At 54.3% G+C, this 27,722-nt stretch overlaps 1 protein-coding gene across 10 annotated transcripts in view; it reads right to left on the bottom strand.

Annotated features, from left to right (window-relative positions):
• EML1 (EMAP like 1) overlaps nucleotides 1-27,722 on the bottom strand; it is a 181,994-nt gene that overhangs the window by 106,996 nt on the left and 47,276 nt on the right. For 2 of the 10 annotated variants that reach the window (XM_070065392.1, XM_070065394.1), the window contains exon 1: nucleotides 19,907-20,108. The exons of 3 other annotated variants lie outside the window; for them this stretch is intronic. Coding sequence is in view for 4 of the 7 variants with exons in the window: in XM_070065385.1 (XP_069921486.1) it covers nucleotides 27,110-27,176 (67 nt within the window). In the remaining 3 variants the exon portion in view is untranslated. Of the gene's footprint in view, nucleotides 1-19,906; nucleotides 20,109-25,858; nucleotides 26,188-26,420; nucleotides 26,769-27,109; nucleotides 27,390-27,722 lie in introns of those variants that run through there. 5 more of the 10 variants (XM_070065385.1, XM_070065386.1, XM_070065388.1 and 2 more) reach the window with 5 other exon arrangements.

Here is a 27,722-nt window from a genome sequence, read left to right as displayed (position 1 = left end):
GGCCCAAGTGCTTGGACCCCTGCTACCCTCACAGGAGATCTTGAAGAAGCTCCTGGCTCCTGGCTTTGGATTGGCCCAGCCTGGCCATTGCAATCATCCTGGGAGTGAATCAGCAGATGGAAGATCTCTCTCTCTCCCTCTCTGTAACTCTTGCAAATAAATCTTAAAAAAAAAAAAAAGAAAAACCACCCGCACATTTAGACGATTAAGTGCCTTCCGAGTATCCACAGCTCCATCGCTGCACCTCCTTGGTCATTTGCTTCCTGAGCCCTGCATCAGCCTCTGAGGTTTACGTGTGACAATCCCGTCAGTGCCCTTCCCAGTCCTGCTGCCCACGCCAGTGCGATCTTTGCAAAGCAAACATGACTGTCCCACCCCTGCTCAGGCGCTGTGCAGACTCCAGTGCCCTTGCACCTGGCCTGTGTCCTTCCCCAGCCCCGGCTGGTCTGCTGCCCCCGCCAGCTCCTGCACCACAGTCTCCCCAGCACCACGCTCTCTCCTGCCCCCAAGCCTTTCCCCGGCCACACCCTCTTCATGGAACACTTCCCTCTGCTTTGCCTGGCTTACTTCTACTCCCACCAAGCTCATCTCGTGCCAGTTCCTCCAAGAAACACCTCTCACCACCAGCGCAGCGAGCTGGGCCGGGGCCTCTCTGCCTACCACGGTCACAGTGTCCACTTCCTTGGCCCCTCCTCCGCTAGAAATCAGGAACGGGGCTCTTGTTTGTGGTGTCCCCAGCCCCTGCACACCACGTGGCACCAAGTCCTCCAGAAGGTGCCACAGGAGTCACTGTTCCTAAGACTCAACAGCAGTGGTTCCACATTTCCATCCCGTAGACCCCTGAGAGTCCACAACACCTGCAGGAGGGCCCTGAGGTCAAAACCTTTGTGTAGCGCACGAAGATATTTCCTCTGTCACTACATTCGTCGGCGTGGGTGGTGCAGACACCACAGTGGGAAACACGGCAGGCGCCTTGGTGCCAATCAAGGCGGTGGCACCAAGTGTGTGCGCTCCCCCCACCCCCAGTGTGAGGCCCAAGGTCAGGGGAGGATGCCTCTGGGCTGTAGAGTGGATTTATCCTACTGAACCTCAGCCCCGAGCACACGTCGCGTTGTAAGGCATTTGCCGGGCACCGAGCACTCGGCAGCAGAGCGCTGTGGGATCGAGTTGTGCGCTTCCTCTCAGCAAACATCACTTCCACGCAAAGGAACGGGTGATGGACAAACTCCGGGTGTTCAGGCCTGAAATCTCCCCATCATTTTCTCAAGACTCAGTGAAGTGAGCCTGCAGCATCAAGGGCTGGCTGTCAATGATAAGACTTGAGCTTTCTAAAAATAAATAGAAATATAAAAGTTTCGAAACCTGTCAGTCTCTGTGAACTGGACAGCTTCCTGATACCGCAAGGCTTTTCTGAAGATACTGCTGGTGATACCAGCCCATGCAATTTCTGATACTGTACAAAGAAATGATCACACGTGGAAATTACAGGAACCAGTGCTTCTCAAACCGAACCACATCACAAAACCACGCACAGCACAAGAGCTGCTCAGGTGCAAGTCCTGAGAACTGCTGCCCCACAGTGCCGAAGTGAAAGGCAGGAAAGACCTGTGTCTACCACCACGTACCTGTCTCCACCACACACCTGTCTCCACCACCACACACCTGTCTCCACCACCATGCGCCTGTCTCCACCACCACACACACCCATCTCCACCACCACACACACCCGTCTCCACCACCACACATCCATCTCCACCACCACACACCCGTCTCCACCACCACACACACCTGTCTCCACCACCACGTGTCTGTCTCCATCACCACGTGTGTGTCTCCACCACCACACACCTGTCTCCACCACCACACACCCGTCTCCACCACCACACACACCTGTCTCCACCACCATGTGTCTGTCTCCATCACCACGTGTGTGTCTCCACCACCACATACCTGTCTCCACCAAGCACACCTGTCTCCACCACCACACACACCCATCTCCACCACCACACACCTGTCTCCATCACCACGCACCTGTCTCTACCACCACACACCCGTCTCCACCACCACACACCCGTCTCCACCACCACACACCCGTCTCCACCACCACACACCCGTCTCCACCACCATGTGTCTGTCTCCATCACCATGTGTGTGTCTCCACCACCACACACACCCGTCTCCACCACACACCTGTCTCCATCACCATGCTCTCCTTCCCCCATGGCAGCACCAGCCACGTGTCCAGCAGTTAGAAACATATCTTGTGCTTGCAGCTGAGAGCTGGGCCTTCCCCCCTTTAAATGGAACAAGCAACTTCCAAAGCTGGGCAACCTGAGAGGCAACACAGATCAGGAGAGAACGTGTGCACCAGGAGGCCCAAGAACTGAGCTCTGGCTGCCCCTGGCCCCAGGATCGCCAGGTGAGCAAGGCGTCCACACAGCCTCAGAGACCCCAGCATCTGCTCATACAGCACGAGGAGCACCTGTCTGCTTATAAACAGGCTGCTGTTGTGGGGATCAAACGCAACGTGAGTGGAAGCCAGTCCAGTCTGATCTCTCTGACTACAGCTGCATCCTGGACTAAACACCTCAGGCTTCACCTGGAGCACCTGCTGTCAGTAATAATCCTCCCAAAGGAAGAAGCACAGCCAAAGTCCAGAGAGCCAGCGTGGGAATGAGAGATAAAGCGGAAGGGCTAGAATGGGGAGAAGCCAGCCAGCGGCTGAGGCAGGGGCGTGGCTGTCCCCAGTAGTGTCCTGCTGGAAGAACTCACTCCCAGGCATGTCCACAAGCCGCCTGCTGCCCGACTGCACCTCCCGGAGGGGCCCTTTCTATCCTCTAAGCGAATGGGAAATGCTCATCCCGTAAGTGCCTCTTCCACGGAGTCCATGCCTCGTCACCGACGTGATTTACCTTTCAAATCCTAAAGAAAAACGAGAATTATTACAAACATCCTAAACATCCTCTTCGCTTTCAAAACCCAGCAAAGAGTAACTCAGAAATTTTCCCGTTGACCACGGGTGTCGCTCTACTAACTCCAGCCCTGCCATCCAATCAGAATCCTCCTTTCAGACCACAGAACGTTGCACAAAGAGCTGCTGAAACTTGGCCGTCGAATATAAATATCTATTCATCCCCACGTTAGCAAAGAAAACAAGCAGAGGCCATTGTCTGTGGAAGAAACATAGATCAACAGCAATTTAGTCTAAAATAAATCAGTGCTAATCATGACACAACAAGGGAGCCATCGCTTCTGCAGTGCACGGCACACAGCTCCCGGAGACAAAGCCCCACTGATCTCAGTTTTAGCCCAGGAGGAAAGTCAGGCTCAGGCCCGAGTGATGGGTGCCACAGGAAGGTTCTGGAATCCAACAAACCACAGGGCACACTGGCCGTGCCACTCCCCAGCCACGGGTGCTGGAGCAAGAAGGTTGGCCTCTCTGAGAGGAAGCAGCCCACATGGAAAGCTGAGGAAGTCGCCACCCCCCAGGGGCCACCCCCACGAGTAAAGGGAACAGACGAGCACGCGTCCAGCCTTGCGGGGGCAGCAGCCCTTACTGTGGCATCCTGCACTGAGGTCCGCGTGTGGCGGGGAAGGGACGTCTTCCTGGCTTCTCACCAGCTGGTGCACGTGGGGTAGGATTCGCCAGACTGAGAGGGGCCTTAATGGGCTCAGACGAGCCAGGGTGCAGCTCTGTGAAATCAGTTTAAGCCGGGAACAGTGCTATGGTGCCGCGGGTTAAGCCACCACGTGTGACGCCCGCATCCCATACTGGTGCCCGCTGCTGTGCTTCCAGTCCAGCTCCCTGCTAATGCCCAAGCATTTGGGACCCTCCTGCCACCCAGGGAGACCTGGATGGAGTTCTAGGCTCCAGGCGTTGGCTTGGTCCAGCCCTGGCTGTTGTAGCCATTTGGGGAGTGAACCAGCAGATGGACGATATCGCCTCTCTCTCTCTCTCTCTCTCTCTCTCTCATATTCTTACTCTCACTCTGCCTTTCGAACAAATAACTAAATCTTCTTTTTTAAAAAAAAGAAAGAAATTGATTTAGCTGGTATTTTAACACAATCCATTCTCTCTCTCTCTTTTTTTTGGGGGGGGGAGGGGGGACAGGCAGAGTGGACAGGGAGAGAGAGAGACAGAGAGAGAAAGGTCTTCCTTTGCCGTTGGTTCACCTCCCAGTGGCCACTGCGGCCGGTGTGCTGTGGCCAGCACACCGTGCTGATCCGAAGCCAGGAGCCAGGTGCTTCTCCTAGTCTCCCACGGGGTGCAGGACCCAAGGACTTAGGCCATCCTCCACTGCACTCCTGGGCCATAGCAGAAAGCTGGACAAGAAGAGGAGCAACCGGGACAGAATCCGGCGCCCCAACTGGGACCAGAACCCAGTGTGCAGGAGCAGCAGGCAGAGGATTAGCCTAGTGAGCCACGGCGCCGGCCAACACAATCCATTCTTTAAAAGTTTTTCGACCTATCAATTTGGATTGTTGTCTTTCAATATCTCTTTTTAAAAAATATTTATTTACTTATTTTAAATATTTTTAAAGGTTTATTTTATTATTTGAAAGGCAGAATTACAGGGAGAGAGGGAGATAGAGAGATAGAGATCTTTTATGCACTGGTTTACTCCCCCAGATGGCCACAGAAGCTGGGGCTGGACCAGACCAAAGCTAACAGCCTGGACTCCATCCAGGTCTCCCACGGGGTGTCAGGGGCCCAAGTACTCCAACCATCCTCTGCTGCTTTCCCAGGAGCATTAGCAGGGAGCTGGATCGGAAGTGGAGCAGCAGGGACTAGAAACAGTGCTGTGATGTGGCGTGCTGGTGCCCCAAGTGGCAGCTTCACCCGCTGCACCACAACACAGGCCCCTCAGTGTCTGTTTTAAGGTTCAGAACTTCAGTCTGACATCTTTTTAGGTCCTTTGCAGCTCCAAGTTTCCATGAAGATTACAACAGCCAACGCTGTGGCTCACTAGGCTAATCCTCCGCCTTGCGGCGCTGGCACACCAGGTTCTAGTCCCAGTCAGGGCGCCGGATTCTGTCCCGGTTGCCCCTCTTCCAGGCCAGCTCTCTACTGTGGACAGGGAGGGCAGTGGAGGATGGCCCAAGTCCTTGGGCCCTGCACCCCATGGGAGACCAGGATAAGTACCTGGCTCCTGCCATAGGATCAGCACAGTGCGCTGGCCGCACTCTCTCTTTCACTGTCCACTCTGCCTGTCAAAAAAAAAAAAAAAAAAGATTACAACAGTTCTCTGGGGCCAGCGCTGTGGCGTAAGAGGTTAATCCTCTATCTGCAGTGCCGGCATCCCACATGGGCGCCGGTTCTAGTCCCAGCTGCACCACTTCTGATCCAGCTCTCTGCTGTGGCCTGGGAAAGCAGTAGAAGATGGCCCGAGTCCTTGGGCCCCTGCACCCACGTGAGAGACCCAAAGGAAGCTCCCAGCTCCTGGTTTTGGATCGGCGCAGCTCCGGCCGTTGCAGCCATTTGGGGAGGGAACCAGTGGACAGAAAACCTTTTCTCTGTCTCTCCCTCTCACTGTCTGTAACTCCACCTCTCAAATAAATAAATAAAATCTTTTATTAAAAAAATACAACAGTTCTCCCCCCTTTCATTTCTCAGTGTTTGCGGAAAGGCCATGTGAACTGGGAAGTTACGGTAACACCAAACAAGGCTGAAGGACACAGCTGTAGCAAACACATGCTCTCCACCGCGCATTCTGGGTGTGGGCTGGAAACCTGCAGAGCCTGGGGGCTGCCAGCCCCTGACTGCTAGAAACAGGCCCAGCCAGGCCGGGGTCCCTAGGTGGCAGCAGCAATCTTGTGGCAGGTGAGAAAGGGACTCCGGGGTCAGGGTCTTCACAGCACACATGCGTGTTCCTTCGTCCGAACCAGGCCTGAATTCCACGTTGGCCATGAAGTCACTGGTGAGCCCCTTCTGGCTCTGGCTAGCGACGAGCTGCACACTTCCCAGTCCTCTTATGTCTCCACCGTCTCAGCGGGTGAAGATGGTGATCGCTGTCGGTCTCGGGGACCCCGCAGATTACCTTTCCCACAGCCAAATCCAGTACGTACGTGTGTGTGCTAAAGCATTCAGAATTCTGCCTTGAAGACAATCTTTAAAAAAACAAATATATGGGGCCAGCGCTATGGTGCAACAGGTTAACCTGCTGCCTGTGACGCCAGCATCCCGTGTGGGCACTGGTTGGAGTCCCAGCTGCTCTACTTACAATCAGCTCCTTGCTAATAGCCTGGGAAAAGCAGCAGAAGGTGGCTCAAGTGCTTGGGCCCCTGCACCCACATGGGAGACCTGGAAGAAGCTCCTGGCTCCTGGCTTTGGCCTGGCTCAGCCTTGGCCATTGCAGCCATCTGGGGAGTGAACCCGTGGATAGGAGACCTCTCTCTCTCTCTTTTTCTCTCTCTCATTTTCAGATAAATAAATATATCTGAAATAATTAAAAACAAATACAGCTAGTGAGCTGTTTATTTTTTCCCTTAAATCAAAAGCCAGTACTTCTCCTGTATGAAATTGCCCTTTGGTGCTTCCTCACTGAGAAACACAAAACTGACAGGGTTGGGATTTCAGAGCACACAAAACTGGTTCAGCCTTACCCATAATCCTTTTGCTCGGCATAACAAGATTAATCATCTTTCCCCAAGAAAGGTAGCCGAGACTCCTGGGCCAGGCAGGGAGCTCCATTTCGAACGGCGGCACCCAATTCATCCGGCCCTAAGGAGAAAGCCGCGGAGCTGGCGGTGCGGGGAGCAGGTCCTGGAGCAGAGTAGACTCGGGGTCTGTTGGTCCACAGCCCTCTGCTTGTTAGCAAGCATCAGAAAAGGGAACCAGCAGCCTCAGAAACACTGTGCCTGCTCACTTGCCTTTAAAACCAGCTGAGAATGTCTGGCTAAAGAAAAGGGAATTCTAACAAAGCCCTTGGTAACTGAGACAGCAAGCACTGCCAATTCTAAACAAACCACTCCGGGCGCCTGGCTTCCAAGGTTTGCATTACTTCCTGGACCCCCGAAACTTCCAGCAACCCCACAGAGAAGGCTGCACCCCTCTCCCCACCCCCACCCGCTTCCAAAACCGCCCCTAAATCTTGACACTCTGGGTCCCTTCGGAATGAAGGAAACCTTTGAGGCGGACAAATTGCAGGGCGGACGGTGCAGGGCGGGACGAGGGACAATGCGTGCCAGGAGGTGCATTATGCGGCCCCAAAGGGTCACAGAGAGGTCTCCGGCTGGGAGGAGCCCTCATAGACCCCTTCGTGCCACGGGTGGCGCCCGGGCCAGATGGGGTGAAGCCAGCAGGTCAGCCACAGAGCAGCATCCACGCACTTTCAGACTTAGGTCAGAAAACGTGCGTTTAGCCAACTGCCTTTCTCCATGCATATCCAGCTGCTCCAGTGTCACAGCCTTGTGAATGCCCTTGGCCAGGCACACAGATGCTGTGAACGATGACTAAGGGGCCAGGGATGTCACAGCTGCCAAGGCACTCTGGTGACGCCGGCAAGCCTGAACCACCAAAGCCACAACCAACGCGTCTCTCCGCGCAGACTGCAGCAAAGGTTCACGCTTGGTGTATTAGGCTGGACAAGGCGCAGTTCTCAAAGACGAGCCCACGCGAGAGACGTTCCTCTGGAGCGTGTCAGCTAAGAGGGCAGAGTGAGTGGAGTCGAGCACACACACCAATGCTCCAGGCCTCAACAGACCACACATCCTTGTGTGACTGGGATCCAGTGAGACCGTCACCCAGTGACATCGCAGCCATCGTACGTAAGGGCACTCTGATGGTGCAGCAGCAGCAAGACCACCGAGGGGCGCCTTCTCAGAATGCAACCCTGCTAAGTGAGGCGTGAGTGCGGTGGGTTAGCCAGGTGAGACAGGGGGGATCCCAGCACAGGCGTGTGCATGGGGAGGTGGAGGAGGACCTGGGATCTACTTTACCGCGGGATCAGACGGCTTTTAAACATTGACGGTAACTACAAATACACATGGGTACAGCCCGATGTTTTGATCACGCACACAATGCAAATGTCAGACTTCTTTCTAAAGACTGACAACAACTGTAGGTATTTATGGGCACAACGTGATGTTCTGATACACGCACACCACGCGACATGAGTCTATCAAGCTAATTAACACATGCATCACCCCGCGGTTTCTGTACTCAGAGCATTAAAGGTCTTTCTGCTTTGCGATTTTGCAATACGCTGTGCGTGATCCTGATGCAGTCATCAGAGTTCTGCAGTGCACGGGGCCAGCCAGGCTGAGCCACCGAACAGCAAGGGTCGGGGCCTTCCCGGGAGGCTGAGGTGCAAGGAGGAGGAAGGAGTCGTCCACTTCATTTGGACTGGGTTCTGGAGACACGGTGGGTCCTAGGAGGTAGAAATGAGGTCAGAATTGGCAATTCTGAGGGCCTCTGAAGGCAGCAGAACAGGAAATGTATGTGGGTCAGAATGCGCAGGTTTAGAAAAGCTGCCTTGCCGGCGCCGCGGCTCACTAGGCTAATCCTCCACCTTGCGGCGCCGGCACACCGGGTTCTAGTCCCGGTCAGGGCGCCGGATTCTGTCCTGGTTGCCCCTCTTCCAGGCCAGCCCTCTGCTGTGGCCAGGGAGTGCAGTGGAGGATGGCCCGAGTACTTGGGCCCTGCACCCCATGGGAGACCAGGAGAAGCACCTGGCTCCTGCCATCGGATCAGCGCAGTGCGCCGGCCGCAGCTCGCTGGCTACGGCAGCCATTGGAGGGTGAACCAACGGCAAAGGAAGACCTTTCTCTCTGTCTCTCTCTCACTGTCCATTCTGCCTTTAAAAAAAAAAAAAAAAAAAAAAAGCTGCCTTTACCCCGTCCCCTCATCCGTGAGAAAGGCCAGCACCAGCCCGTGCACAGAACTGTGTGAGCCTAGGATGAGACGCTGCCACGGAACTATTCACCAGAGGCAGTGAGCAGACCCAGCGTCACTGTCACTCCTCCCAAGAAGAGCACCAGGCCTTGCTGGCGGCTGACACACAGATCCCTGTTGAACAAGGCAAGCAAGAAGAGGAGAAACAGATTCTCTGGGAATAGACCTGGGCACAGTCCGTATGCCTGGGTCTGCGGGCACCTGGCTCATTCCAGAGGACAGTGACGGCAGCTGGGTGCCACAGCCCTACAGCTCCACCAGGGGCCCCGTTCACCCCCTGGCTGTCACCGCAGCATCAGGCGAGTGTCCACAGGTGAGGACAGAGGAGAGACCAGACCACGCAGCAGAAGCCACCCTGGGAAGCAGGTGCAGGCACAGGCCCAGTGTCGACGTCAGGTCATGTGGTCTCCAAACTCTTTCCCCAAACCCTGGGACCTGCAAGGCTTCTGAATTTGGAGTCAACCTTTAGAATGGAATGTGCCCCGCCCCCGTACTCCCAGAAGCGCCAGGACAGCCCCCCCACCCCACCCCGGGTCACACTCTGCAGAAAAGCAGAACTTGTACATGAAGACAAGTGAACATGTTTTAATTCAAGGGTGTCCAAAGGTTTCAGGTCAGGCCACGTCGAATCAGCAAATGAGTTATTGAAAACACTCGCTTTGCAGAGCTTTCTGGATTTTAAAACTGCGGGTAAGAGACTGTGGGCCCAAGTCGGGAGCTGCTGCTCTCCAGGCATCTTGGATGAACCCTGAGCTGTGCTTGGAAGGACCCAGCAAGGAGGAGGTGCCACCAGCTTCCCAGGGTGCCCACCAGGGCGGCTGCCCCAGAGCCACACACGACTTCTGGGCACATTGGGTTCCACCTATTCTTCAGGCAAGGATGCTCTACTGCAAGTCAGCAACTGCTGCCTCTAAGATCCACATGCTGTGACCGGACAGCGAAAGGAATGGGAGAGGCTGGTGCTGTGGCTCAGTGGGTAAAGCTGTGGCCTACAGCTCCAGCATCCCACATGGGCACCGGTTCAAGTCCCGGCTGCTCCACCTCCAATCCAGCTCCTGCTGATGTGCCTGGAAAGCAGCAGAAGATGACCTAAGTGCTTGGGCCCCTGCACCCACGTGGGACAACTGGCGAAAGTTCTGGCTCCTGGCTTTGTCCTGCCCCAGCCCTGGCGGTTGGAGACACTTGAAGAGTAAACCAGTGGATGAAAGACCAATCTCTCTCTCTCTCTTTCCCCCTCCCTCCCTCCCTCTCCCTCCCTCTCTCTCTGCCTCTCTGTAACGCTGCCTTTCAAATAAATAAATAAGTTAAAAATAAGTTAAAAAAAAAAAAAGACGATCAGACCTACACAACAGCACATGTGAGACCAGTGAGTGGAAGGCGCCCCATGGAGGTCACAGAGCCTGGGCTTCGCCAGGAGAGCAGGCTGTTAGTCAGCACACGGTACCCGACCACCTGTACACGAAGGTGAACTTCACTTCCCTCGCAGTTCGCTTGTGAGAATCAACTGAGAACCAGTCAGAAGGTGCTTTATAAACGGTAACATGCTAGAGTGGTCACTGCTTTACGCTAGGGTTATGTTTGTTTTTTGTTGTTTTTTTTTAAAGATTTATTTATTTATTTGAAAGTCAGAGTTACACAGAGAGAAGAGAAGGAGAGAGAGAGAGAGAGAGAGAGAGAGAGAGAGAGGGAGAGGTCTTCCATCCACTGGTTCACTCCTCAATTGGCCGCAATGGCCGAAGCTGCACCAATCCGAAGACAGGAGCCAGGAGCTTCCTCCAGACCTCCCATGTGGGTACAGGGGCCCAAGGATTTGGGCCATCTTCTTACTGCTTTCCCAGGCCACAGCAGAGAGCTGGATTGGAAGTGGAGCAGCCGGGTCTTGAACCGGCAACTCATGTGGGATGCCAGTGCTTTAGGCCAGGGTGTTAACCCACTGTGCCACAGTGCTGGCCCCTGTTTTTTTGTTGTTGTAAAAATTTCATTTATTAGGCCAGCGCCGTGGCTCAATAGGCTAATCCTCCGCCTAGCGGTGCCGGCACACTGGGTTCTAGTCCCGGTCGGGGCGCCGGATTCTGTCCCGGTTGCCCCTCTTCCAGGCCAGCTCTCTGCTGTGGCCAGGGAGTGCAGTGGAGGATGGCCCAAGTCCTTGGGCCCTGCACCCCATGGGAGACCAGGAGAAGCACCTGGCTCCTGCCTTCGTATCAGCGCGGTGTGCCGGCCGCAGCGCACGGGCTGTGGCTGCCTTTGGAGGGTGAACCAACGGCAAAAGGAAGACCTTTCTCTCTGTTTCTCTCTCTCTCTCTCACTGTCCACTCTGCCTGTAAAAAAAAAAAAAAAAAAAAAAAAAAAAGATTTCATTTATTTATTTGAGAAGCAGAGTTACAGAAAGAGGCAGGGAAAGAGAGAGGTCTTCCATCTGCTGCTTCACTCCCCAAAGGGCCGCAACAGCTGGAGCTGGGCTGATATGAAGCCAGGAACCAGGAGTTTCCTCTGGGTCTCCCACATGGGTGCAGGGCCCAAGGACTTGGGTCGACTTCCACTGCCTTCCCAAGCCATAGCAGAGAGCTGGAATGGAAGAGGAGCAGCTGGAACATGAACCAGTGCCCATATGAGATACCAGCACTGCAGGCAGAGGCTTAGCCTACTACACCACAGTGCCGGCCCCTGGGGTTATGTTTTAAGGTCAATAAATGAGATGAATACAGCCTGTGTCAAAATTACTCTTGAAAAAAATCCCTTAAACAGTGCACAGTGGGAAGCTCCGTGGTTTGCACAGATTGTACTATCTCCCCTCAAGCCCCTCCAGCACCAGCGCAGACCACTCATTGTGCCTGGTGAACAAGACAGCGTTTGGGCTGTTCAGATGCACATGGTGTCGCCCCAGCAAACGGCATCCAGACACGGGCAGTCCTCACACTGGGACTCTGCCCTACAGTGCTCAGCAGACTTCGTTACGCAGAGTGGGCTGTTGCCCCCGAGCAACCAGGCAAAGTCTGGTCACAACGAAGGGCTTTCAGCACCCAGAAGTTCGCTCTTGCCTTTCAGGATGACAAGGACAGCGTGGCCTTTGCGTCATTCTACTAGGAGGCTGTTCATCCAGTAAGCATTCGGTGAGCACACGCCGTGCCAGGTGTTGTGCAGAGCAAGACAGCCAGGGTCCCACCCTCCTGGAGCTCCGAAGCTGAGGGTGGCCCCAAAGGCTCTCCCCTGACCCAAGTCAGAAGGATGTTAGCACCAGGCACAGTGTGGGGACGCAGAGGGGAGCCCAAGTTCCCCCGGAAAGATGAGGGAGGAAGCTCCCACCCAGGAGCCCCTCAGGTGGGGTCCTGAGGGATGAGTGCCGCCCCACATGGCAGCAGGGGGGCCTGTTGCAGCAGATGGGACGAGGGAGGAGACGGAGGCCGGCTTCTCTCAGTGGTCTCTGGGGTGTGGCTGGGCATAGCTCCTGTCTCACGGCCCCGTCCACACAGGCCTCTCTGAACTCAGCTCCAGTAGCTGCTGACGGCTCCCTTCCCTTCGGACCAAGTGGAACTGCGCCTGCTGGACCAGGCCCAGCCACTACATCGACCCTGGAGACACCCCTAGCCCTGCCCAAACCTTTGCCGACAGTCCCTGATGTGAAGGTAGCGCCACTTCATTCAGTCCTCACAGGGAGAAATCAAGCCAGGCAGGAACACACTAGGTGTTCAAGTTCACGGTCAAGTCATTCAATGGCAGAACCACACCGACCCCAGGTCTGTCTCTCAACGCCAGGAAGAAGCAACTTGGTAGCAGGGCACCAAGGCTCCAGAGAGAAATGCATGTAATCTTTTGTGCTAATTCTCGAGAATTAATTTCTCAGCTGGGACATGTGTGAGCTATGCTGTTTATCATTTAAGCAGCTCAGCAAATGCGACGCTCCAATCAGACGCGTGCCTTGGTGAACCGTGCCAAACATGCAAAAGCAATCTTTAAAAAAAAAAAAAAAAAAAAAAAAAAAAACAACTCAGAGATATTCCAAGACTCCAGGCCAGATCCTCCCTGGATCCTGGGTCCCGCATCTGGTGTTTCCTTTCTTAGACTCTCGGCTAGTCCAGAGAGAATGCGCGTGATTGGTGATCGGGAGGCATGTGTCACGGAATCTCTCTAGCAAACATATGCCCCTCATCATTTTTCGAAACTGCACTAAAATTTTCCTCCACCTCCCCCAGTTCCCGAAAGAGCGTAGACACTTGCGGCCATTCTTCGCTTGTCAGAGCAGCCTTTGTTGCCGCCACGTGGGTGTCGAGGGCTGCACAGAGCCGAAGCCTGGCTTCCCAGGGTTCCGCTGTGAGTGCAGCCTTGTACTGGCTCTAGCGTGGGGGAAGGTGCACATGTTTTAGTGCGTGGATCCCAGAACTCAGATCCTTAGATCGTGGACAGACTGAGCAGAGGTGCTTATGATGCACTGAGTGGGAGCCAGGAGTCCTGACGGCTCTGCTGCACACGCCATCACCCCGTCTTCTGACCCTCTTCGTCAGGTGTTGTGCCGTTTGGGATTCTACAGCTTCGTGCAACTGTGATTTTTCAAAATGGTTCTAAAAGTGAAATCAGCCAGTTGCAAAAAAAAAAAAAAAAAAAAAAAAAAAAAAAAAAAAACAACAACACTTACTAGAGAAACCTAGAAGTGGTCACGTTCCTGACAGACAGTGGAGTGGTGGCTCCAGGGGCTGGGGAAGCGGGGGGAATGCTTAATGGGCACACGGTTCACCTGGGATGACCAAGGGATGTCCGCGGATGGACGATGGTGACGCGAGCCCAACAGTGAAGGTGTTGGGCCACAGAACTGTACGCTTAAAAATGATTGGGACGGTACATGTTAGCTTGTGTGTGCTTCATCACAATTTTAAAAAAACATTAAATGTTTTATGGGGTCAGCGTTGTAGCATAGTGGGTAAAACTCTGCCTGCAATGCCAGCATTCCATAAGGGCACCAGTTTGAGTCCTGGCTGCTCCACTTCCGATCCATCTCCCTGCTAATGGCCTGGGAAAGCAGCAGGGGTTGGCTCAAGTGCTTGGGCCCCTGCACCTGTGTGGGAGACCTGGAAGAAGCTCCTGGCTTCAGATGGGCTCAGCTCTGGCCATTGCAGCCATCTGGGGAGTGAACCAGTGGATGGAAGACCCCCCCCCCCATAACTATGCCTTTCAAATAAATAAATCTTTTTTTTTTTTTTTAATTAAAAGCTTCTGAGAAAAGCAAGAGCATAAGGAGCTGGAACAAGGCTGCTGAAGAGACTCCACTCTTCCCCAGGGCAAATGGCTCCAGAGGCTGCAGCGTACGGGGGCTGGAGGGGCTACAAGGTCAGAATCTCAAAACGCTCTACGTAGCAATCGCCCAGCAGCAATGGCCATCTCATACCTCGGCTCTGAAATGACGCTTTTCTTGCAGCACAAGCAGGACTCAAGGCCCAGAGCGGATGGAACGCCAGGCTGGCGGGGTCGTTCACAGAGGGCTTGGGGGCACCACGCGACCTGCACTAAGCTCCACCCAGGCGGGCTCCTGGGGGCACAGAACCAGGGTTGAGAGGAAAAGGATGGGGAAGGGGCGGGGCAGGGAAAGTAGGGGCCGAGGGGTGTGAGAGGCTCGCAAAGCAGCCCAGCACCTAAGAACCTCCAGCAGCCCAGGACGGCTGGGTCCAGGGCGGGAGGGGGCTGCCCTGGGGCAGGGAGGCAGGCCTGTGTCCTAGGAGTGCTGGGGAACCCCGTGGGACCCGCACAACCCAGATAAACGAGGCTGCCGCTGCGTGTGATCTGAAGTCTGTGGTCACGCCCCAGCGGCACGCAGATCTGAATGATCCTCCCACAGGTGGGGAAACCCCGCCACCTGCTAAGACTCCTGCTCAGGTCTGTGCTCAGCGCCCTCTGCTGATCCAGCACTCACTCGTCAAACATAGCTGAGCCCTCGGTCTCAGTATGCTGTGGGCACTGGAGCCTGAGCACTTGGGCCCAAGTCCCAGCTCTGAAACCTATAAGCCAGGGGACCTCGAGCAAGTGACCTAACACTTTGGGCCTCTGTTCCCTCAACAGCGAAAGCAGAGTCGATAACAGTGCCCACGCGAGGGGCGTCGTGAGGGCCGCGCGAGAAGGCAGGCCACTTTGAGAATATTCGCGGAAAACAGAATCAAAAGATAAGTTTGCTGTGGGGCAAAAAATTTGAAATCCACACAGTTTCTTCAAAACATGCATTTTCTATGATCATTCTGAAGACCCCTCATATACACGTAGGGCTTTTCATTTACCTTTGGCACCAAAATAAACCAACCTTTTAATTCTGTTTTCCACGAACTATTAGAAGCCTCCATCTACGTGGAAGACGCTCAGAGCAACAGCTGACGGTGGGCGAGCAGTCCATCCCGTGAGCGTTTCTCACTCGTCCCCGCTTAAGTCTGCAAATGGATGGGCACGCCCACACACACACATATGTACACACGTGTGCTCACACATGTGCACACACATGCACACACAGCCATTGGGAGGTAAAGACATTTGAGACTAGGTCTCTATCTTCAAAAAGCACAGGCTCTGCCTGGGAAACCACCCCTCTGTGGCATAAGAGCCAATCAAGTACGAGATGCAATCTGAACACACAGTTTTACATAATTAGGTTATATTAACCCGAGAAAAAGGCTGTTTCCAAGAAAGGCAAAGAAAGGACACACCAGGCCAGAGCTGGGCCTCCCACAGCAGGAGAGTAGGCAGTGCTACACAATTACTTTCTGATGCAGCAGTTCAGGGAAGCCATGCTCACAGATCATCATCTTCATTGTAGCCCCTGGGCCGCCCCGGGGAGCAGCTGCCGCGGCTCACGTGCTGGGTGGGTGAGCACCACAGGTGACTGGACGGGAGAGGAAGTGTCACCACCAAGCCCCATTCCTAAGGCGCTCAACCCTTTAGGATGCCGAAATGCGCAACAGTGCCTAGCGTGAGGCAGTCCCAGCGCCCTTCAATCATTTCTCAACTAAGTACATTGTTCCAAGAAGGGTAAAATTCTTGTTATGTAACTTTTGGGGGCTAGATCTAAGTCAAATCCTTTTTACTGTTAAAAATGCTGGTTTCAGCTTCCTGCTCATGCAACATGGGAGGCAGCAGATGACAGACCAAGCGCCTGGGCTCCTGCCCCCGACTTGAGAGACCTGGATGAAGGTTCAGGCTCCCAGCCTCAGCTTGGACCATCCTGGCTGTTGTAGGCATTTGGGGAGTGAACCAGCACATGGAAGACCTCTCTCTCTCTCTCTCTCTCTCTCTCTCTCTCCCCCTCCCCCCCTCTCCCTCTCCCTCCCCCTCCCCCTCCCTCTTCCTCTCCCTCTCCCTCTCTCTCCCTGTTGCTCTGCCTTTCAAGCAGATGAAAATAAATAAAAAACAAATATTGCAAAAAATGCTGGTTTGGGGGCTGGTGCTGCGGTGCATGTTGGGCTGCTGCCTGCAGGGCCAGCATCCCATATGTGTGCTGGTTGGAGTCCTGGCTGCTCCACTTCCAATCCAGCTCCCCGCTAATGCACCTGGGAAAGCAGTGGAAGATGGCCCAAGTCCTTGGGCCCCTGCATCCACTTGGGAAACTCAGATGAAGCTCCTGGCTCTTGGTTTCAGCCTGGCCCAGCGCCAGCCATGGTGGCCATTTGGGGAGTAAACCAGTGAATGCAAGACCTCTGTCTCTCCTTCTCACTCTGTAACTCTGCCTTTCAACTAAATAAATAATCTTAAAAAAATGCTGGTTTCCCCAAGCACTACTTCATTGTATCTATTACTTGGGCTCAAAATAATTTGCTTCAAGCCTGTTAAACAACCAAATACTTTTTTGCAAATGTTTCTTTTTTAAAAAAGATATTTATTTATTTATTTGAAAGGCAGAGTTACAGAGAGGCAGAGGCAGAGAGAGAGAGGTCTTCCATCCGCTGGTTCACTTCCCAAATGTCTGCAATGGCCAGAGCTGGGTCCATCCAAAACCAGGAGCTAGGAGCTTCCTCCACGTCCCCTATGTGGGTGCAGGGACCCAAGGACATGGGCCACCTTCTACTGCTCTCCCAGCCACAGCAGAGAACTAGATCAGGAGTGGAGCAGCTGGGTCTCAAACTAGCACCCTTATGGGATGCTGTCACTGCAGATGGCAGCTTTATCCACTGTGCCACAGCACCAGCTCCTGCAAATAATTTTTCTCACTGATTCAAGTGAGCGGTGTCCAGCCAGAGGCATCTGTAACAATGATTCAGACCAGTTTCCACTTCCTGTCAGCCCAATCTCCCTCTCCTGCATCCGTATGTTTCTGGATTGTTCCAAGAAGGCTTCCTCATCTGAAATGTCCTGTTGTCTGAATGCCCAAGTCTACTGGCTCTTTGGTGAGTGGGAGGGTTACAAGTCATAAGCACGCATCTGGGACAGGCGTGTAGACGCACAGGTAGATAAGCAGAGTACACGTGTGATACACACTGCGTAAATACATATTGTTTCAAGTTTAGAAGGAAGCGGCGTGCGCGTTCTTGCTCTGACACTATTTAGTGACACCCGTTGCACAAGAGGCATCGCACCAGGTGTGTATGCGAGGAGCTGCTAAAAGAGTAACAAGATGGCCCGGGGCAATCCAGGCGACGTTCACCCCGAAACCTGGCACGCGAGAGGTGTTGCTGAGAGCAAGAGGAGCAAAGATGGCCACCGGGAAACCCTGCCTGGAAGGGAATGGCATCCCAGCCCACTGTGGAGCCAGGGTCAGGGAGGTCAGCAGGGTGCCCCAGGCGCGGTCACTCCCTGAGGGGTCTTGGGTGCCGAGGAGGAGGAGGAGAAGCTGAAGGCTTTGAACCAGGAGGCTGCTGTGACCACTGTCTCCGGGAGCCACCTTCCACGTCTCATTTCTCCGCAGCTGAGGCCGTGGACTCAATTCCTATCCAGCTGCTGACAGCCCCTCGTTTGTCAGCTCCTGTCCGGACGTCTCCCTGCACCTGCTGCCTGCTCAGCACCTCAGCTCAAATGCCCACAGGTCCCGCACTCCCGACACGCCCAGAGCACGCCCATCACTTCCTCTCCCCGTCCTAACCCACGTCCAGGGGATGGTACCCCTGCACCCACCACAGGCATGAACCACCACTGCTCTGAAAATCTGACCAAATCTCTCCCTTGCCTCAATCTCCCCCCGCACCCTCCCCTCCTTATCATGGCCCCGTATCTCTCCCAGTCTCACACAGGTCACTCTTTTCTGTCCCACACACCCTCTTTCCATTCCCAAAATCTTCCTCCCGCCTCTAGGCTTCCTTGGAGCTGCCCAGGTGTGGAATGCCCTTCCTGGCCCTCACCTCGTGTGCCAGCATCCTGTAGACTGTAGATGCCACCTGCCCAGGAAATGGTGGACAAAGGGCACACGCTGCACCTGCAGTTCCTACCACTGTCCCTTATGCTGTCATCAAGTGACGGTGACAATGGTGACGCCTGGCTCCCTGGGGGCAAAGTGGGATTCCTGGAGACTAGCCCCCACTGATCTGCATGTGGCTGAGACCCCCGGAGCAGCGCGGCCACGAGCAATAGGGGACTCTCACTCCAGTGCTCACTCAGCGTGCAAAGGAAGGGACTGAAGGGGTCTGGGGCTGGAGGCGGAATAATCGGCTGGGGCTGATGTTCAAGCCAAACCTGACCCTGGACAGGCATGGCTGAGGGACAGACAACCCAACTGTGCCAATCAGACCGCTTCAATCGGATCACTGGGCCAGCAGAGATGTGAGGCGAGGAAAGGACAGCCTAACACGGTGGCCAGGAAATCTAAGGTTCCCAGCCAGGGGGGCTCGCTCTCAACCTATCACAGTCCTGCGCACACTGTAGGGGTCCCCTAGAAACCGGTCATTTGCCAAAAGGACTCCAAGGCCTCTTGCAAGACAGAAAAGCTCTGCTAAAGGACTTTTTCTGTACAGTAAACTGAAGAGGCGACGTTGTCACTCCTACTGACACCCGGGGCAGTGCCAGCCCGGATCCACGTTAAAACAAATGTGCTGGGGCATAGCGGGTTAAACCGCTGTCTGCAACACCAGCATCCCATATGGGTACCGGTTCGTGTCCTGGATGCTCCACTTCCAATCCATCTCCTTGCTAATGTGCCTGGGAAATCAGCAGAAGGTGGCCCAAGTCCTTGAGTCCTGCACCCACATGGGAGACCCAGAAGAATCTGGCTCCTGACTTCGGATCTGCCCAGTCCCAACCATTTCAGCCATTTGGGGAGCAAACCAGCAGATGAAAGACCTCTCTCTCTCGCTCTCGCTCTCTCTCTCTCTGCCTCTGCCTCTCCCTCTCTGTAACCCTGCCTTTCAAATAAATAAATAAATGTTTTTAAAAAGAACTTACAGGAAGGCTTTCCTCTAAGTGTTTTCTGGGATATTTATAAAATGTGTTAACAACAAACAAAAACAAAAACAAGACAAATGTGCTGCTTTCTGCGGAAAACTCCAGTCTGAGTCAAACACACAGCGGGAAGCACTGGCAGCCGGGATGGCGGCACGGTTGCATCAGCAACAATCACAGATCACTGACAGCTCCCAGCACACGCCCGTGCCTAACTTTTTATTACCAGTGTTTCTGCAGGCACCAAAAGCATTTTGCTAATATTAAAAATCCTCTATTAGCCGGCGCCGTGGCTCAATAGGCTAATCCTCCACCTTGCGGCGCCGGCACACCGGGTTCTAGTCCCGGTTGGGGCGCCGGATTCTGTCCCGGTTGCCCCTCTTCCAGGCCAGCTCTCTGCTATGGCCAGTGAGTGCAGTGGAGGATGGCCCAGGTGCTTGGGCCCTGCACCCCATGGGAGACCAGGAAAAGCACGTGGCTCCTGGCTCCTGCCATCGGATCAGCGCGGTGCGCCGGCTGCAGCGGCAGCCATTGGAGGGTGAACCAACGGCAAAGGAAGACCTTTCTCTCTCTGTCTCTCTCTCTCACTGTCCACTCTGCCTGTCAAAAATAAAAAAAAAATAAAAAAAATAAAAAAAAATCCTCTATTAATAAGGGAGGATTTTAAAGACACATGATAACCATCTTTCCCAGGGAGAATTTTCCAGGTGCACAAGGACACTCAGGTTCAGCCCAGGAAGAGCTGTCCTCGCTGGTGGGAGCCGAGCTTTCAGGCACAGTTTCCAGCGTGGCCCACGGGGAAGGCTTCCCTGCCACAGACGAGCGGCCACGCCGGAAGCAAACATGCTGTTTTCCTTTCCTTAGCCACCCTCCAGCCAAGTGGGACATCTGGTTTTAAGGGAATGTACAAAAAGGATTCCGCGACCTCAGAAATGAAGCAGCAGCAATGGACGCTTCAGTTTTTAAGCAGAGTTCTGTGAATCTTCCACCCAGATGCTTGGGTTTGTTTGTAACGTCATAAACGCTTGTGGTCCGGCTAGAAAATAAATGCCAGGTGGGCGGAGCAGCAAGCAGACCTGGTAGAGATTCTCCCCGGGCGAGCCTGGTGCTGACTGCACACTTTTCCGTGAGGGCATTCTCTTCTGATTCCACCGACAGAGCGGCTGTCAGGGCTCTGTCACCACGTGAGAATGCAGAGGGGGTTCACACTGCTGAGCTCAGATTCTCTTCACGAGGGTCGCTCCACCCACTCTTAAATCCAGCCATTTGCCAACTTGAAAATTCTACCATAGTTATAGTTCAGAGAAATCATCAGGATTACGGTGTCAATGGATGGATGTTTAAGATTATATTAGAGCCAGTGCTATGGCATAGTGGGTAAAGCCACCGCCTGTGGTGCTGACATCCCATATGGGTGCCAGTTTGAGATATGCTGCTCTGTTTCTCATCCAGCTCTCTGCTATGGCCTGGAAAAGCAGTAGGAGATGGCTTGAGTCCTTGGGCCCCTGCACCCACATGGGAGACCCGGAAGAAACTCCAGGTTCCTGGCTTCAGATCAGCCCAGCTCCCACCATAAAGGCCATTTGGGGAGTGAATCATTGAGTGGAAGATATGTCTCCCTGCCTCTGTCTCTCAAATAAATAAATACATCTTTAAAAAAAATATTACAGGACGGCACTGTGGCTCACACTAGGCTAATCCTCTGCCTGTGGCGCCGGCACCCCAGGTTCTAGTCCCAGTTGGGGTGACGGTTCTGTCCCAGTTGCTCCTCTTCCAGTCCAGCTCTCTGCTGTGGCCCAGGAAGGCAGTGGAGGATGGCCCAAGTGCTCGGGCCCTGCACCGGCATGGGAGACCAGGAGGAAGCACCTGGCTCCTGGCTTCGGATTAGCACAGTGCACCGGCCGTAGCGGTCATTTGGGGAGTGAACCAATTGAAGGAAGACCTTTCTCTCTCTCTCTCTCTCTCTCTCTCTGCCTAACTCTGCCTGTCCAAAAAAAAAAAAAAAAATTACTATGTAAACTATTCTTAACACCCAAAACAGAAGTGTTAAGAAATCACAACAACGGGGCTGGCATTGTGGGGCAGCAGGCTAAGCCTCCACTTGCAATGGATACACCACATATCGGAGGGTCAATTCAAGTCCCAGCTGCTCCACCTGCTATCCAGCTCTCTGCTGTGGCCTGGGAAAGCAGCAGAGGATGGCCCAAGTGCTTGGGCCCCTGCACCCACATGGGAGACCCAAACGGAGTTCCAGGCTCCTGGTCCTGCTGTGGTTATTTGAGGAGTGAACCAGCAGATGGAAGATCTTTCTATCACTCACCTTTCAAATCATTTTTTTAACTAAAGGCAATTAAAACAATTTTCTGTTTCAAAACTAGAGAAAATAATTTGCAGTAGCTCAAAAGATTAAGAGTGATTTCAAAATACCAACCAGTAAGTGGAGAGGACTTGGTCAGCGGTTGCACCTGCAGCCAGGCTGGGCAGAGGACGTGGGGGGACACACCCTGCCTGCACTTTGTTCTTTATGGGGAAGCTGACAAGTTCTCTCGTGACACCTCCAGAGGCGAGGGAGAAGGGTTATCAGCCACATCTCAACCCTTCAAGGCAATGATCAGGTTCCACACTACCAGGCTGCCAAATGTCCTAGAGGAGTGCTGGGTCTACCTACGGCATTGTGATCTTCAGGGCGCTGCTGTTGGAGGAAACCACCCCTTAGAAATGCAAGGTGATTAGAAGAAAGGACTTAGCCACAGCACGAGTGAAACAGGCAAGAATTTCAGTAAGAGGCAATGACATGATGTGATATGCAAAGGAGCTAATACTTTAGGCTGCATTATTAGAAATACAGACTTGGCCGGCGCCGCGGCTCACTAGGCTAATCCTCCCCCTAGCGGCGCCGGCACACCGGGTTCTAGTCCCGGTCAGGGCGCCGGATTCTGTCCCGGTTGCCCCTCTTCCAGGCCAGCCCTCTGCTGTGGCCAGGGAGTGCAGTGGAGGATGGCCCAGGTGCTTGGGCCCTGCACCCCATGGGAGACCAGGAAAAGCACCTGGCTCCTGGCTCCTGCCATCGGATCAGCGCGGTGCGCCGGCCGCAGCGTGCCGGCCGCGGCGGCCATTGGAGGGTGAACCAACGGCAAAGGAAGACCTTTCTCTCTGTCTCTCTCTCTCACTGTCCACTCTGCCTGTCAAAAAAAAAAAAAAAAAGAAAAAGAAAAAAAGAAATACAGACTTTAGAATAAGGGAGGTGACACACCCTACTCTATTCTGCTGTTTAAAAACCATGCATAGAATGCCACATTCAGTTGTATCAAACATAAAGGGATACAGACAAAAGCAAAATCAGGATGACTAAGGGTATCAAATTGTATCTTTGTTTAATAGTAACAGTTGAAAGAAGACTTGAGAGAGAGCTACCACAGCCGACCTACCACATGGAAGAGAGAAGAAATCTGTTCTCTCCAGATGGGAGGCGCAAACGTGCAGCCGATTTTGACTGTGGACGGGAGCTAACAGCCTACACCGCCACAAGAAGCAGTGAGGTTCCCAGCCTCTTGGAACTGCTCCAGCACAGGTGGCAAAATGTTTCCCCTCTCCCACCCAGCTTTCAAGCCCTGGAGCGGTGAGGGCAGGAGAGCAGGGCCAGAGCGCCACACTTCACCTGCTTCATGCCGGGGCTCCTGGATAAGCTTTGCTTAAGCTCAGAGGCTTAGGGAAGCAAGTCACGAGATGAGGTTACGGTCAGGCCCCTGCAGATGCTGGGGCAAGTGCCCACGTGCTAGCAGTCACTCTGGGGAGCCGTGACCGACGAAAGCTCTTGACAGACTCACAGAAGCAACACTGCAACACTGCCTTCTTTGCCTCTATTCCTTCTCTCTCCATTCATTTCCTAAATGTCCTATTCTTTTATCAGCAAGAGTGTTAGAAAGAGCTTGATATTTACATTTCAAACAAATCTGCTCTCGTAGGTGTCTACCCGGAAGAAATCCATGCAAACATGTGAGAGCGAACGCTCAATCCTGACTGCCAAAGAGTGGAAGTAACCCAGATGCCCAGCAGCTGGCCAGTGGATGGACAAAGGGCGGTCAGTTCACACAACAGAGTAGTATTTGCTCAGAAACAGCAATGGAACATTGAGGCCAGTGCTGTGGTGTAGCAGGTAAAGGCACCACCTGCAGCGCCAGCATCCCATATGGGTGCTGGTCTGAGTCCCAGCTGCTCCACTTCCGATCCAGCTCCCTGCTATGACCTGGGAAAGCAGTGGAAGTTGGCCCAAGTCTTTGAGTTGCTGCACCTGCATGGGAGACCCAGAAGAAACTCCTGACTTCTGGCTTCTGCAGCTCTGACCGTTGCAGCCTTTTGGGGAATGAACCAAATGGAAGACCTGTGTGTGTGTGTGTGTGTGTGTGTGTGTGTGTGTCTGCCTCGTTCTGTAACTCTGCCTTTCAAATAAATAAATAAATCTGAAGAAAAAAAGGAAAATCGATGGCACACAGACAAGCTACAGCGTGGATGACTCCCACAGGTACACTACAGAAAGAAGCCAGGCACAGAACAGTGCACAATTCCATTGATACAGCGCACCCATAATCTAGAACGCAGATCTACAGGTGACAGGGCCAGGGCAGGCAGGTGGGCACTTGGGTTTCCGTTGGGGGTGAGGGCAGGAGAGCAGGGCCAGAGCGCCACACTTCACCTGCTTCATGCCGGGGCTCCCGGACAAGCTGAACACCTGTGGGTGCTCAGTGATGCCTGCACAGACTGGTCTCTGCACCCAGACCACTGAATGGTACCCTTTAAAGCAGTCCATTTTCATGGCTTGTGAACCTCTCAATAAAGCTATTGTTAACACAAACACAGAGCTCCAGACTGGCATCCACAGCCTCTCTCGGTGTGCAGCTTTGTGCACTGACAAACCTCTGGGTGCCTCGGGCTCCTCCTGGGAATGGGAGGATGAGGACCGAGCTCTTGACCTCCAAGGCGAGCCCTGAAGAAAAGATGGGGCAAAGGGTGGCACCTCCCAAACCCCCAGCTGTCGCCTTTCACACTGCTGTAGCTTTCCTTTTCTTCTTAGATTTGAAAACAGCATTCATTCATTTATTTGAAAGGCAGAGTGACAGACAGGGGGAGACAGAGAGAGATCTTCCATCCACTGGTTCACCCCCCAAATGGCCACAACAGCAAGGCCTAATCCTGGAGCCCAGAACTCCATCCAGTTCTCCTTCGAGGGTACAGGGGCCCGAGAACTTGGGCCACCTTCTGCTGCTTTCCCAGGCTGTTAGCAGAGAGCTGGATCAGAAGTGGAGCAGCAGAGACTCGAACCAGCACCCATATGGGATGCCAGTGTTGCAGGCAGCAGCTGAACCCACTATGCCACTGAGCTTAGCCCTGTAGTTTTTCTTACAGCACTAAAAGAGGTTTTTTTTTTTAATTCACTTTATGGATTTTAAGTACTTTGAAAACACATAAAGTGCAAATCTTTGACTTAAATGACAGCGAGCTCCTAAAAGAAAAGAACAAGCTTTGCAGGAGGTGAGACAGTGCCTACCATTATTCTCAGTACCCATTATAACTAAGCAGGAGAGAAAGCAAGAAAAAGTACACATACATACAGGAGCAGGATTAAAATTTCATTCACTAGCACAAAGTTTTCTTTCTCCCTTCTCATGTATACATCATCTTCTTTCTCTCGCCAGAAGGAAGTTAGCTGTGTCAGTCGTGCAAATAAGTGTGGGTTGCATTTTCTGAGGCTAATAGAGTATAACCACGACTCTTTAATTCCTGTCACTATTAAAAGCATGGTGCGTACTCAACATATGAAAATGTATGAGTTCATATATTATGCTGTTGTCATCTTGCCATTGTAATGCAAATCTCTCATATAAAAAGAAGACCTTTTTTTCTTTGCTGCCAATGTAGCTAATGAAATATCCAAATGTTTAATTTAGTTCTTGGAGAAATGGTGTTTCTGTGATCCACTGCTTTAATTGAATCATCACAGTAATTAACTGAATTGTATTCATTTATATTTTCACTTAATGGAAGCCTCTGAAAATGAATAATTTCACATCAAAACATCTGTTGCCTAAGACATCATCGGCGAACATGCATTTCTGCGCAGAGGGCTCCCCTCGCTTTAAACCTGGGTTCATAAGAGAACCCAAGAAAGAATAAATACAGAGCTAAGAACTTTTCTAAGGAAAGCGATTCAGCGACTAGGACTTGACTGTGTTTTGAAGTGATCCCATTGTCTGACTGTCGCTAACGGGATTGTTCTGTAAACTGCTGCCTCCACAGGATACTGGGGTGAGAGCCCGGTTCCTTTCCTCTACTCATCACCCTGGCGAGGCACCACACAGGGTCTCTATGCTGGCCACACACAGGAGGAGGCAGGGAAGACCAAAACACTCAGGAATCCAGGTGGAGCTGGACTTCACGGCTAGACTGCTATCAAGAATAATAGGACCAGTCTCCCAAACAACCACTCAGATAAAAATATCCAGGCAAACTCACACCCTGAGTCCAGTGGTCAAAGATATGCCGACACAGAAGACATTACACCTGACGCCATTCGATACCACTGTCAGCCACACGCAGCGAGAATTCCCCCATAAGCATGAAGAAGTCTGTACCCACCCTTTAGGCCACATATGATTGATATCTGTCCGTCGATGAAGACTTGCCAAATACAACAGCGGAGGAAGCTGTTCACCCCTCAGGAGAGCGGAACTGACTCCCGAGGAAGGCACCCAGCGGTCAGCCCAGCCCCAGGCACATTCTGTCTTCTGCGGCTCAGAACACGCGGCTCCCGCCGCTGGAAACCAGAGCTACATTCAGAGTGAGTGAAAACTTCCTTTCATCCCACTCAAGAGGGCCTTGGTCAACGACCGAGGCCCACACTGGTTCTTAGGAAAATTATAAGGTGCAGAGCCACTCACTGCGCCCTGCAAAGATGGCCAAGTGCTCCAGCGAGAAAAAATATCCCCGGAGAGGAGGACGACCAGCTACAGCCTTGGCGCGCCGCCTTTTGCAAACAGGTGTGAAGCGATTTCAGTTGCAGAAGAAATTGATCTCGTTGCCGAGGGAGCTAGAAACCAAAACTGCTCCCAACTAAAGCGAGTTCCACAAAATGTACATTCCCCCCCCCCTTTCGACCAAGTTTTGACCACGCAATAAACCCAACACGTGAAAAACGCACCGGGGAACTTCTGTGCACGCATGATCGCACACGGAGAGCTGAACACAGGCGGGGTGCGGCGCAACTGTTGTTCAGTCCTGATGGTGAGGCTAAAAATTAATAAATAATACGCTCCCCGGCAGGTAGGGTTTCACAGTTCGTAAAAGATGCCATATTGGTCGCGGGAGCGTCGCCTTCCCGTAAAAACTGCCGAAGTCACAGGAGGAAGCGATCTACGACCCGCACACAGAAGCTCACGCAAGCAGCTCCGCGGCGCGGGGGCCACCCGGCTTCGCCCGCGCAGGGCTCCCGGGGCGCGGCCGCTCGCGGCTCGGCGTGCGTGCTCCCGGGAGGGCTTGCTACGAAGCTCCCCGTCGCCCTGAGTTTGCGAGCAAAAGAGCAACACGTCCCCCGGAACGCGGGGCCGGCGCGGGCCCCCCGGGCTGCCCCGCCCCGGGGCGCTCGCGCGGGGCCAGCCCGTCCGCGCCCACCGGCCGGGAGCCCGAGACCCCGGAGCGCCCCTCCGCTCCTGCCCGCCCCGCCGGGGCCGGGAGGCGGCGCGGCCCCGCGGCCCCAGCACAATGCGCCCGCGGCGGCGGCGGGAACCGCGCGCCCCTCCGGAGCCGCTCGGCGCGGCCTCGCCCGCCGCCGCCGCCGCCGCCGCCGGGCCTGGGCGCCTCTGCTCGGCCCCCGCGCGCCGCGGCGCTCACCGTTGCAGAACTGGAGCAGCGAGGACGTGTCGTACAGGCTGCTGTAGCTCGAGAACCCGTCCTCCATGCTGAGGCCGGCCGGCCGCGCCGCCGCTCACCCACACACTGCGCCCGAGCCCGAGCCGCGGCCGGCGCTGGCGCTGGGGCCGGCCCCGCTGTGGCGGCGGCTGCTGCCGGTTACCACGGCAACCCCGGGCCCGCCGCCGGCCCAGCGCCCGCTCTGCCCGCGAGGGGGCGGCCGCGGGGGCCGGGCCGGGGAGGGGGACGTGGCGGGGCGGGGACCGCGGGGACGGCGCGGGCCGGGCCTGGCCTCCGGGCGCCCGCGCAGCGCCGCGCGGCCTCGCCCCGGCCCCGGCTCGGACGCCTGGGATGCTGCGGGGCGCCGCCCCTGGGCCCGGCCCCGCCTTGTCGCGCGGCCAACCGGCCCCGGGACTGCGGAAGGCCGCGGGCGGCCCTCGGGGACAGAGGGGCGAGGCCGGGGCCCCTCCCGCGCGCAGCCGCAGGACCCTGCGTGCGCGGTTCCCCACGCGCGTCGGACGCGGCCAGGCCCTGCCCCCACCCCGGGGGTGGGGGTGAGGCAGCTCCAGTGCCCGCGGGAGTGCGGCGCGGGGCA

Source organism: Oryctolagus cuniculus, chromosome 20 (genome assembly GCF_964237555.1).
Source record: "Oryctolagus cuniculus chromosome 20, mOryCun1.1, whole genome shotgun sequence".
NCBI lineage: Eukaryota > Metazoa > Chordata > Mammalia > Lagomorpha > Leporidae > Oryctolagus > Oryctolagus cuniculus.
Note: the sequence above shows the minus strand (reverse complement) of the source record. Positions and strands in the feature narration are given on the sequence as shown.